The 13,049-nt window shown below is 36.4% G+C and overlaps 1 protein-coding gene across 2 annotated transcripts in view; it reads right to left on the bottom strand.

The window, feature by feature from the left end:
• COL4A5 (collagen type IV alpha 5 chain) overlaps window positions 1-13,049 on the bottom strand; it is a 324,804-nt gene that overhangs the window by 80,025 nt on the left and 231,730 nt on the right. For both annotated transcript variants that reach the window (XM_024551615.3, XM_053917134.1), the window contains 7 exons: window positions 12,962-13,032; window positions 12,464-12,655; window positions 11,499-11,667; window positions 9,276-9,368; window positions 9,076-9,180; window positions 7,990-8,087; window positions 2,121-2,271 (listed from right to left, as the gene is read on the bottom strand). In XM_024551615.3, the coding sequence (XP_024407383.2) occupies window positions 2,121-2,271; window positions 7,990-8,087; window positions 9,076-9,180; window positions 9,276-9,368; window positions 11,499-11,667; window positions 12,464-12,655; window positions 12,962-13,032 (879 nt within the window). The remainder of the gene's footprint in view (window positions 1-2,120; window positions 2,272-7,989; window positions 8,088-9,075; window positions 9,181-9,275; window positions 9,369-11,498; window positions 11,668-12,463; window positions 12,656-12,961; window positions 13,033-13,049) is intronic.

The raw sequence follows: 13,049 nt of genomic DNA, 5'->3' as shown, positions 1-13,049 counted from the left end.
GAATCTTGAAACACTAATTCAAAAGAAACTATGCACCCCAATGTTTAAAGCAGCACAATTTACAATAGCCAACTGCTCAAAGGAGCCTAGGTGCTCATCAGTAAATGAATGGATCAAAAAACTGAGGTACATTTACACAATGGAATGCTATGCAGTGGGAAGAAAGGACCTCCTACCCTTCATGACAGCATGGATGGAGCTGCAGAGCAGTATGCTAAGTGAAATAAGCCAGTCTGTGAAAGACAAATACCATATGATCTCACCTATAAGTGGAACCTAATAAACAAAACAAACAAGTGAGCAAAAGAGAACCAGGGGCATGGAAATAAAGAACAAAATGATAGTGACCAGAGGGGAGGGGGAAGGGGATAACAGGGGAAAGAAAGGGAAGATCAAGTCAAGGAACACGTATAAAGGACCCATGGACAAAGGCAATGGAGGACAGATTAAATGTGGAAGGTGCAGGGTGGGTAGGGCAGGGGAGAGTAATAGGGTAAAATGGGGACAACTGTAATTGAACAACAACAAAAAAGTGATTACAGTGTAGTTGCCACTGTGGCATTTGGGGTAAGGACTGAGGAAAGGGCCAAAGGGAAAATTCTGGGATTATATCTTTAAAAAAAAATCTGTACACAAGGATACATTTATTTATTTTAGAGAGAGAGGAGAGAGAGGGAGAAGAGAGAGAGGGAGAGAGAGAGAGAGTTTGATGTGAGAGAGAAATATTGATTGGTTGCATCCCATACAAGCCCTGAGCAGGGATCCTACCTGAAACCTAGGTATGTGCCCTGACTGAGAATTGATCCCACAATTTCTTGGTGAATGGGACAATGCTCCAACCAAGTAAACCGCCTGGCCAGGGCTGGGGTTGTATCTTGGAATGGGTTTGGTTACACAAACGTTTGTCAAAATCCAGCAAATGTACCCTTAAGATTTGTGCATCTCATTTAAAGTGAATTTTATATTAAAAGAGAAAGAACAACCACAGAATTGTAGTTAAGACATGCATGCTGCAGTAATTGGGAAGAAGTATGAGGTTGTTTCAATTTATGTTGAAATACATAAAAAATAGGTGAATAAATGGAGAAAGAAATGGATAAATATGTGACAAAACATGTATGTAACATGTTGATGGTCAAAAATTAATGATGATATATAATAGGCACTCTAAAATTCTTTCTACATCATTGTATATAGAAATTTTTTTTAAATGTCGGCAAAGAGATAAAATGTTAATTGTAGAATCTAGGTGGTGGATATATAGGTATTCGTACAATACTTTTTTGTGTTTTTGAGAATGTTCACAATAAAATGTTTAAAAGGCTATGCTGAGATACCTATTTATTTCCATCAGGTTGGCAAAAATCCAACAAGTTTTTCAACATTGTTATCAATGCTGTGGAGAAACAGTCACACTCATGCACTGCTGCTGGGAGTGTAAAATGGTGCAATGAAGAGGAATATAACAATATCTAGAGATGCACTTACCCTTCAATTCAGAAAATCCATTTTTATTTTCACTCTTCTACTATCACCCCTGTACCCATATGCAATAACATGTATGCAAGTTTATTCAATATGGGGTTACTTTTAATAAGGAAAAAAATGTCAACAAACTTAATCTAGTAACTAGTGACTGATAAAATAACTATGATATACCCAAGCAATTCAACATTAGTCAGCTATTTTTTTAAAAGACAAGATCTCTATGTACTCATGGAGTGATATCTAGTATATAATTTAAGTGAAATACGTAAAGTGGAAAAAGTCAAAAAGTCATACACTATCTTTTGAAAAAGGTTTGTATTTGTCTAAAGGATCACTATAAATAACTAAGTAAGTAACTAAAAATGGCTACATGAAGAATGGGGAAGAAAAGAGTGGATGGAGATGGGATAAAAAGAAGACTTCTCAGTGTTACTTTTACACATATATGATTGTATCATTTATTCAATGAAATAAAACACAAAAGATATCCATGAAGAATGAAAAAAAAGCAGTTGACAGATTAGCATCATAGATTTTTCAGTTAATTGGACTCATCACTCACAAACTTTCCCAACAGTTTCAATATCTATAAAATCTAAAAGCAAATTGAGAAGTAGCAACATCCTTCATACCTTTTGGTCCAGGTAGCCCATCCAATCCAGTGCGTCCTGGAGTGCCTGGAGGTCCTGGGAAACCACGATCTCCTTTTGGGCCAAGTGTTCCTTTGAAACCTGGAAGTCCTGGAGGCCCTGGTGGCCCAGGTAACCCAAACCCTGGTTCTCCCTGGAGCATACACATGACAAAACACAACAAAAACTCCAGTGACTTTCTCAGTACTGATTGTTTATCACAGATAATTCAAAGCAGAAAATACAAGGTAGAACTTTTTTCCCCCCGTGGGTGAGGAATTAGAACAATTAAATTAAAAGTAATTGGTATGTTGGAGAGAATACCAGGAAGGATAGGGAACAGGGCATAGTAAAACAAATTAAATAATTTGAAATGGTTTCAGGACAAGAAAGAGATAACTGACAGCATATAAGAGTAAACCGAAGTGAGGACATGTGATTATATACTGAGTATTAGATGATTATTTTTAATATGAGTAAGTATGGCATTGTTTTTTTTTTTATAAAGTTTCCACTTAGAGATGGTATTTATAGGTGAACTGGCATGATTTTGACATTTGAGTTAAAATATTTCAGCAAAGGAAGAAAGAACAGATAAAGTAAATGTGATAAAATTTTGATAATTTGAAATGTGAGTGATGGATACATGAAAGTTCATTGTATCATTCCTTTTACTTTTGTGCTTATTTGAAAATGTTTATAATAAAATAAGGACAATTAATAAATAAAGAAGTGGCTTTTCATGTGAGCTGGTGTCATGGTCAATTGTTCTTCCCATGGGAAAAAAAAAAAAACTTGTAATGATGAAAACACAGGAAGCTTAAATTAAGCACAGACAATACAAGGGTGGTCAGGCTAATTACATACTGCAGCAGTTTGCCAAAGGCTGACCAAAGAAAATTTTATTTATTTATTTAAAAATTGTTTTAAAGATTTTATTTATTTAGTTTTAGAGAGAGGGAAAGGGTGGAAGAAAGAGAGGGAGAGAAACATCAATGTGTGGTTGCCTCTCACATGCCCCCTACTAGGGACCCGGTCTGTAACCCAGGCATGTGCTCTGACTGGGAATCGAACAGGCAACCCTTTGGTTCACAGGCCAGTGCTCAATTCACTGAGCCACACCATCCAGGGCTCATTGTTTCTGTTATGTGCCCTGACTAGGGATTAAACCCACAACTTTGGTGTATTGGGGCAATGCTCTAACTGCGCTAGCTGGCCAGGGCTCCGGGAAATTTTAAATTAGCTAAAACACATTACAAGGAATGGAAAGTAACTCAAACAAATTCATCATTATCATCACCATCATCATCATCATATTAAAAATTGATACAAATTGATCATTTGTAGTATGTATTTGGGATGTAATTGGGACAGAGGGACATCATGGAAAGCTCTTGACATAATATTCAACAGCATTTCAACCAATCATCACAGACAGGCATAAACGGACATTAAATGGGATGGTGATACTATAAAGAAGCATAGGGGGAGACGATGATTGTATTCTTTTGTCTATATCTCAGCAAATAATCGGTCACTAAGAAACAGGTTCAAAAACTTTCTTTTTTTTGCTTCAGATATGACCTCTTGGACTATTAGAGACTGTTTTTGGTTAAAAACTTTCAAATGAAAATATAATCAGTTAAGTTTCTTCATATAGTGAAGACTTGGGATGATGATTAATTCAAAAGAGAGTTAAAACAAAGGAAGTTTGAATATTAGGTAGCATGATTCCTCCAAGCTTGTTTTTTCTCAGGATCACTGTTGCTATGCAGAGTCTTACGTGGGTCCATATAAATTTTTTAAATATTTCTTCTACTTCTGTGAAGTATGTCATTAGAATTTTGATATGAATTGTATTGAATCTATAGGTTGCTTAGGGTAGTATGGACATTTTAATGTTAATTGTTCCTATTGATGAACTCGGTATATGATTCCAGTTATTTGCATCTTCTCCAATTTCTTTCTTCAGTGTAATTTTAATTTTCCTAGTACAGGTCTTTATACAATTTATACAATTATAATTTTCCTAGGTCTTTACATCCTTGGTTAGGTTTATTCCTAGGTATTTTAATCTTATTGAAGCAATTATGAATGGGATTGTTTTCTTAATTTCCCTTTCTGTTAGTCCATTATTGTCATATAAAAATACAATTGATTTCTGGATATTAATTTTGCATCCTGCTACTTTGCTGAATTCATTTATCAGTTCTTGCAGTTTCTTGGTGGAATCTTTGGGGTTCTCTATGTATAGTATCATGTCATCTGAAAATAAAGGCAGTTTTACACCTTCCTTTCCAATTATTATAAGGCCACAGTAATCAAAAAAGCATGATACTGGCCTAAAAACAGACACATACATCAATGGAACAGAATTGAGAGCCCAGAAATAAACCAACACCTTTACAGTCAATGAATATTCAACAGAAGAAGCAAGCAGATACAATGGACTAAAGATGGTTTGTTCAATAAGTGGTGATGGGAAAATTGGACAGACACATGCAGAAAAATGAAACTAGACCACCTCCTTATACCAAACACAAGAATAAATTAAAAATGGATCAAAGACTTAAATGGTACAACCAAAACCATAAAAATCCTAGAAGAAAACATAGGCAGCAAAATCTCAGACATTGCTCATAGAAATTTTTATCGGATATATCTCCCCAAGCAAGGGAAACAAAGGAAAAAATAAACAAATGGGACTAAATCATACCAAAAAGTTTTTGCACAGCAAAGGAAATCATCAACAAAGTAAAAAGACCAACCACAGAATGGGAGAACATATTTGCGGATAGAGATGATAAGGGGTTAATATCCATATTTTTTTATAGTTCTACTTGAAATTTATTTTATTTTTTTATTGTTGTTCAATTACAGTTGTCCCAAATTTTCTCTCGTTGCTCTCTCCTGCCCCACCCACCACCATTCCCTTAGTGAGTCCCGACCCTGTTATCCATTATCATGGGTCCTTTATACATGATCTCAACACCAAAAAAAAAACAAACAAAAACACCCCAATTAAAAAATGGGCAAAGGACCGGAATAGATACTTCTCCAAAGAGGACATACAGATGTCTAACAGACATATGAAAAGATGCTCAATGTCACTAATCATCAGAGAAATGCAAGTTAAAAGCACAATGATATACTACCTCATACTTGTCAGAATGGCTATCATCAATAAATAAATAAACAAGTGCTGGCAAGGATGTGGAGAAAGGGGAACCTTTCTGCACTGTTGGTGGGAACGCAGACCGGTGTAGTTACTGTGGAAAGCAGTACAGAGATACCTCAATAAATTAAAAATGGAGTTCCAGCCAAGATGGAGGCATAGGTAGATACCCTTCGCTTCCTTGCACAACCAAAAGGAGGATAACAACCAATCTAAAATCAATAAACAACCAGTAGTGCCAGAAAATCAAACTGCATGGAACTCTGACAACAATGAAGTTAAATAAAAACTCAACCAGAACACCCAGACTGGTAGGCAAGATGGTGGACCGCATGGGCGGGACTGGATGAAGACAAAACTGAGACTCAGAGTTGATTGTGGACTACAGCGGTTGCTGCAGTGGGAGAAACTCCCAGTGTTACACTAAAGAGTTCATTGAAAAGTGGGATGGAGACGAGCTGGGGAGCTGCATTGTTCCTCCTCTGGCCCCTCCTCCACAGGCAGCACTGCAGCACAGCAAGGAGGGCTGCCCCGCCCTGGTGAATACCTAAGGCCCTGCATCCTTACAATGTAACAGGTGTATCGAGCCAAAGAAATATGGCCCAAATGAAAGGACGGAGCAAAATTTCAGAAAGAGAGCTAAACGATGAGGAGATATCCAGCCTATCTGACAGACAATTTAAAGTATGGTAATCAAAATGCTCACAGAACTGATTGAGCTTGGTTGAAAAATGAAAGATACCCAAAAGGAAATAAAGCAAAATATTCAGGGAACCAACAATGACAGGAAGAAAACCAGGACTCAAGTCAACAATTTGGAATAAAAGGAAGAAATAAACATCCAACAAGAACAGAATGACGAAACAAGAATTCAAAAATGTGAAGAGACTTATGAACCTCTGGGACAGCCTGAAACATTCCAATATTCGAATCATAGGGGTGTCAGAAGGAGAAGAACAACAGCAAGAAGTTGAAAACTTATTTGAACAAATAATGAAGGAGAACTTACCCAATCTGGCGAAGGAAAGAGACTTCCAGGAAGTCCAGGAAGCCCAGAGAGTTCCAAAGAAGTTGGACCCAAAGAGGAACACACCAAGGCACATCATCATTAAGTTACCCAATACTTAAGATAAAGAGAGAATCCTAAAAGCAGCAAGAGAAAAGGAGACAGTTACCTACAAAGGAGTTCCCATAAGACTGTCAGCTGATTTCTTAAAACAAACCTTTCAGGCAAGAAGGGGCTGGAAAGAAGTATTTGAAGTCATGAAAGGCAAGGACCTACATCCAAGATTACTGTCTCCAGCAAAGCTATCATTTAGAACAGAAGGGCAGATAAAGTGCTTCCCAGGTAAGGACAAGTTAAAGGAGTTCATCATCACCAAGCCATTATTACATGAAATGTTAAAGGGACTTATCTAAGAAAAAGAAGATCAAAAATATGAATAGTAAAATGACAACAAACTCCAACTATCAACAAAATGAACCTAAAAGAAAAGAAAAACAAAAGCTAAGCAAACAACTACAACAGGAATAGATTCAGAGAAATGGACATCACACAGAGGGATTTTAGTGGGGAGGGGGAAGGGAGGAATAGGGGGAAAAAGGTACAGGGAAGAAGAAGCATAATTAGTAGGCATAAAATAGATGGGGAAAGATAAAAATGGTATAGGAAACAGAACTCAAAGAAATTATATGTATAACCCATGGACATGAATTATGTGGGGGGTGGGGAATGATGAAGGGTTGGAGGGTGAAGGGCGGAGGGTAGAAAGGGGGAAAAATTGGGAAAACTGTAATAGCATAATCAATAAAAAATACTTTAAAAAATTAAAAATGGATCTGCCTTTTTACCCAGTAATCTCATTTCTGTGAATATATGCACAGGAACCCAAAACACTAATTTGAAAGAACATAAGCACCCCTGTGTTGATTGCAGCATTATTTACAATTGCCAAGATATGGAAGCAGCCCAAGTGTCCATCAATAGATGAGTGGATAAAACAACTAGGGGGCATTTACACAATGGAATACTACTTGGCCATAAAAATAGAAGAAAATTTTACCCTTTGCAACAGTATGAATGGACCTGGAGAATATTATGCTAAGTGAAAAAAGCCTGTCAGAAAAAGACAAATACCACAGGATTTCAGTCATATATGGAATCTACTGAACAAACTGAACTAATAAAGAAAATGAGGACAGACACATGGTGAGCAGATGACAGCTATAGAGGTGGCAGAAAGGTTACGGAGTGGAAGGATTACATAAAAAGGTAAAGGACTCACAGACATGGAAAACAGTGCGGTGATTTCTAGGGGTAGGGAATATAATGGGACTAAATAGTAATGGAAAAATATAATAAAGATTTTAAATAAACAAACAAACAAAGCAAAACAAAATAAAGGAACGTAGGAGAACTAGGAATGTGGGAAAGAATAAACTAAAATGTCCTAGACCTGCCCTGAACACTATGGTTCATTTGGTTGGGTATCATCCTGCAGAATGAAAGGCTGCCAGTTCAATTTCTGGTCAGGGCACATGCCTGGGTTGCAGGTTCAGTCCCTTGTTGGGGTGAGAGGCAACCTATTGATGTCTCTCTCTCACATTAATGTTTTTCTCCCTCTCTTACTCCCTCCATTTCCCTCTCTCTAAAAATAAATACATGAAATCTTTAAGAAATATGAAACTGTCCCTGACCTTTGGTCCTTGAAAGCCTGGTGGCCCAGAAGGGCCTTCTAGACCCATTCTTCCAGGTGTACCAGGTGCTCCTGGAGGTCCTGGAATTCCAGGAAAACCTGAAAAATGATAAGTCATTTTTAATCTCCAAATAGAAGATACTCTAAGAAAGATACCCAAATTCTCAAACCAACATTTCTAGCCTATCCAATCAGGCTTAGTGACTACAGTAAGATGTTAAAACCACAATGACATTTTGGATGATGACTAAGGATGAAGCCTTACAGATACTTGATAGTCCTTCTCAATCACCTTATGGTCCTTCTCATTTTCACATAGAGCTAACTTGTGTGGAAGATATGCTCTTCTAAAGGGGAGTGAGGACTATTATGAGGTAAAACTGAATATAAGGAATGAATCTCACACAAAAATGCAGAAAATATTTTCTGCTTACATTGGGACATAGTGTAATAAAAGGTCTACCATGTAATTCTGGAAATGAACTAAAAACAATTGCAGATATTACATACATATACACAAAACAATAAAATCTGACTCTAAGTCATTTAATATAAGTGAGTAAGGACATATTAAGCACTATTCTCAGACCAATGCACACTCTTGACGGTAATGAGAATAAATTTTGTGAGGAATAAAGCAGAACTGAAGCAATAGGTTTAAAAAATTTTAGGACATCAAGAAAATATGATTTAGAATAAAACATTATTTGGTCACATGTGTGCAATGAATCTGTTTTCTGTTTAATGTAATCCATTTATTTAACAAATATCTATTGAATGCTTACTATGTTCCAGGAACTGTTCTAAACCCTGAAAATACAACAATAAACACAAAAGAAAATAATTACTGTGATTTTTATAGCTTAAAAATCATTTTTGCATATCTATAACTTATTTTCTTGCCTGGACAATTTTAGATAAGAAAATGAAATTATAGTGCATGATGCTGTTACTTTTCATTTATATTCTTTACAGTATATAGAAAAAGGGTACAATTAATATATTTTATTTGTTGAATGAACTATATCAAGAAATAATGCCATACTAAGCAGCTAACCTACCCTGCCTGCTACCCAACCCTACATACCTTTGGGACCAGGTGGTCCAGGAAGCCCTATTCCAGGAATACCTGGTTCTCCTTTGGTACCTGGTATTCCTGGCAAACCCGGCTGGCCTGGGAGTCCAGGGTCACCTAAGAAGAGAAGCAACAGTTTTTTGAAAGGGAAACTTTTAAATAAAAAAAACCACTAAGAGGTGAAATTGTGGTCAAATAAATTTCTCACATACCTTGAGGACCTACTCCACCATCCCTGCCTGGCATACCAGGCAGACCAGGCTTTCCTGGCCGGGTTATGGTCCGACCTGGATCACCTTTAGGACCTAAGAACACACAGGAATCAATAGCAAATAAGTGTTCTCTTGACTAAAGATCTCTTTTAATTGAAAACAAAAAAGAAAGCATAATCTTTTAAAAGTGCAATCTAACAAAAATCTACAAGAAAAACAATCCCATATTATATATTCTAGGAAGATACCAACTAGGAGGATGAAATTTCAAAAAGACAAAGTAGATGATAGCTTTAAAAGCTAAGGTGACTAAATATTAATGGGAAAAGTACAATAAAAATAAAGAAAGAAAATAAATAAAAGGTGATGAAAAGCCAAAAAAAAAAGGTTCCATTATTGAAGATGGCATCTATAAAAACTTTTTAAAATATAAGCCAAAAGAACCTTAAAAAAATCAAACTGTAGTAAACAAGAAAAACACTTCTTTTTGGTAAAGTAATGGTACCTTAAGATTTTATGTGTGCAAAGTCCAAGTACATGTTTTTCTCATTAATTGAATTAAGAACTTAAAATAGGCTTAGGACAAAGTAGAGTTTCTTAAACATGAAATAAAAAGCACTAACCATGACAGAAAAGTCTGATAAATTTGAATACATTCAAATTGATTCCTGTCCATTAAAGATGCCATACAGAGAGTAAAAAATGGCAAGCCTTGGTAAGTGAAAATTTTGCAATATAAATAGCTAACAAAGAACTAATATAATAGAATATACAGGGCAGGGCAAAAATCAGTTTACAGTTCTGAGTATGTGAAACACAGAGTTTATTCTTGTATTATTTATTAATTATTATATTATTTTCCATATGAACTGTAAACTTACTTTTGCCTCACTCTGTATGTAATGTATATGTATGTGTGTGTGATATATATAATCTTCTATGTCAATACGAAGTAGATTCAATCCAATAGAAAAAATGGTCAAAACACTTGAATAGGCATTTCATACAAGGAAATTAACATGGTCAGTAGACATATGAAAAGGTGCTAAACTTAATGTACTTAGAGAAAGGGAAAATAAACTGCCATGAGATATACGGCACTTCAACAGACTGGCAACAATATAAAAGTCTGACAATGCAAAATGTTTATGAGGATACAGAACAGTAAGCAATCTCCAATAATTCTGATGGGAGTATAAACTCATGTTATTGCTCTGGATATAGTTTGGAATTATCAAGTAAAACTTAAGATGCATTTATTGTATGTCTTGAAAATGCTAATCTTAAATATATAGCCTAGTCCAGGGACTGGCAAATTGTTTCTATAAAGGACCAGACAGTAAATACTTTATGTTTTGTGGGCCACCATGATCTCTGTCACAACTGCTCAACACTGTGATACAGTGACAGTCAATAGTGAATAGTTTTGTTGAAATAAAACTTTCATTCATGACAAAAAGTGTTGGTCAGTTTTATTCCACAGGCTGTAGTTTGCTGAGCCCCAGAGAAGTATGTGCATATGTACAGCAGGGTATATATACAAGAATGTACATAGAAGCATTAATCAGAATAGGCCTGAAGTATAAAATACCCAATTGTCCATTAACAACAGAAGGGATAAATCAACTGTGATACATGCACATACAATAGGATACTAAACAGCAATGAAAATGAATACACGATAGCTATACAAAGAGTAAACATTAAGGATACCTATGATTCCATCAATATGAATTTCAAAAAGAAGCTTAAAGTACTCTGTTTAGGAATGCATAGCTAGATAACAGTAGGGGGTAAATGGAAGGAAATTATGCAAAAGTCAGGGCAGTGGTTACTCTTGGAGAAATGGAAGGAGATTATGGTCAGGAAAGGACAGAGAGGAATTTGGGGGTTTCTAGGATGCTAGCAATGTTCTGTTTCTTGATGTCTATGGTAGTTACATGTGTTTCTCCAATATCATCATTACTTGTTAAACTTTGCATTATGTATCATGTACTTCAAAACAACAAAAGCAACAAAAAACTTCAGAAAAAAATCTAAAGAGGAAACCTCCCATAAAAACCATACACATATTGTGTTCCCATGCTACGGAGCGCTGAAAAGCCCAAATACAAATGTCCAGGGAAACACATCTCTCGTTAAGGGAAGCCAAGAGTGGCCAAAGATAATACGTTTCTGCTTTTAAGCACCAAATTGAAAACAAAACAAATGTAGTAAACTCACCTGGTATTCCTGGCTGGCCTGGATTTCCCACCACACCTTTTATGCCTTTTTCACCTACTGGGCCTGGAGAGCCAATACCAAGAGGGCCCATAGGCCCCCTATTCCCTGGGAGACCTGGCAAACCTGGGTTCCCAGGGGGACCTCTTTCACCCTTAAAAGCAATTCCACCCTGAAAAGGGAAAAGTTTAATACAGAAACATAGATATAACAGCTCTCTGGAGGTTGGTATTACTGAATACAAGTAGAAAAATGATACAGACACAAACAGTTGTTAGAAGCTGTATAAATGTGTATTATGGAACAGTATGTGTGATCACTCCATTTATTCATTTCTTCAACAAATATTTTTGAGTTCCTCCTATGTGTCAGGTGCTAGTGTTACAAAGAATAAAAACAGGAAAAAACTCTGCCATAATGAAGTTTATATTCTAGTATAAGTCAAGAAGTTTACAGTCTAGTTGATATTTTATATAAATATAACTTTCCATATAAATATTCTGGACTGTGTGTTGTACACAAAGTAAGACACTGTTCATTTGTGTTCAACCTTTAGGCTCCATGAACCATTTCACATGGCCATCCACTCACATGAATCTCTAAACTTACTATATATAAAAGCCAAATTAGGCTTCTGCTGTTATGTCTAAATAAACCCAGACAAGGATGTGTGGGGCAAGAGAAGGGGAACCTTACAGTAACCCACAGTATCTTAACCTTCTGCTCAGAAATTTATAGCCAATATTACTTAGTATAGAAATGGGTTAAAAAGAAGGAATTTATGAAACAACTGAGGGAAAGCAGTGGTAAAGAAACCCTAAAGGGTCAATAACAATGTAACATTTCTATATATTAATCATTTTCTTTAAGCATTGATTAGGTATTCATGCCGGCAACAGGCACATACTAGGAAACATACCTAAGTAACATTTTGACATTAGAAAAGCAAAGATACCAAACCAACTCACAGGTTCTCCTTTGGGGCCAGGTAGCCCTGGCAATCCATCTTGTCCAGGGGTGCCAGGTAAACCAGGGAGACCTGGAGGTCCAGGGAAACCCAACTGTCCTTTATCACCTTTCATTCCTGGAAAAGTGAGGATGTCACCAGGTTCTCCTTTAGGTCCAGGAAAGCCTGGAGCACCTGGAGCTCCTGGTATGCCCTGAAGGGGGGGAAAAAAAGAAAGAATGGGGGAAAAAAAGAAAGAATGGGGAAAAGAGAAAGAGAAAATCACTTTCTCTTTTTCTAAAACTCTCCTCTCTCCAGTTTGCCCCATCAACACACCCATAGCATTTAGTGTAAAAAGCTATGAATCAAAAGAGCTATGTGAGTCACGGAGTGTCAAGGAATCAAATAAATTAAATTTAATAGAAAAACCAAATTTATTTAATATGTACACACAAGTGAAAATCAAAGTATAAATAGGTTTCTTCAAGTCCTTTTGTTCTATAATATGCTGAAAACTTACTCTTAGTCCTTTGGGACCAGCTGCGCCAGTGTGTCCTTTTTCACCCTTCTGTCCAGGAAAACCAAGAGACCCTAAGACACACACACAT

Source organism: Desmodus rotundus, chromosome X (genome assembly GCF_022682495.2).
Source record: "Desmodus rotundus isolate HL8 chromosome X, HLdesRot8A.1, whole genome shotgun sequence".
NCBI lineage: Eukaryota > Metazoa > Chordata > Mammalia > Chiroptera > Phyllostomidae > Desmodus > Desmodus rotundus.
Note: the sequence above shows the minus strand (reverse complement) of the source record. Positions and strands in the feature narration are given on the sequence as shown.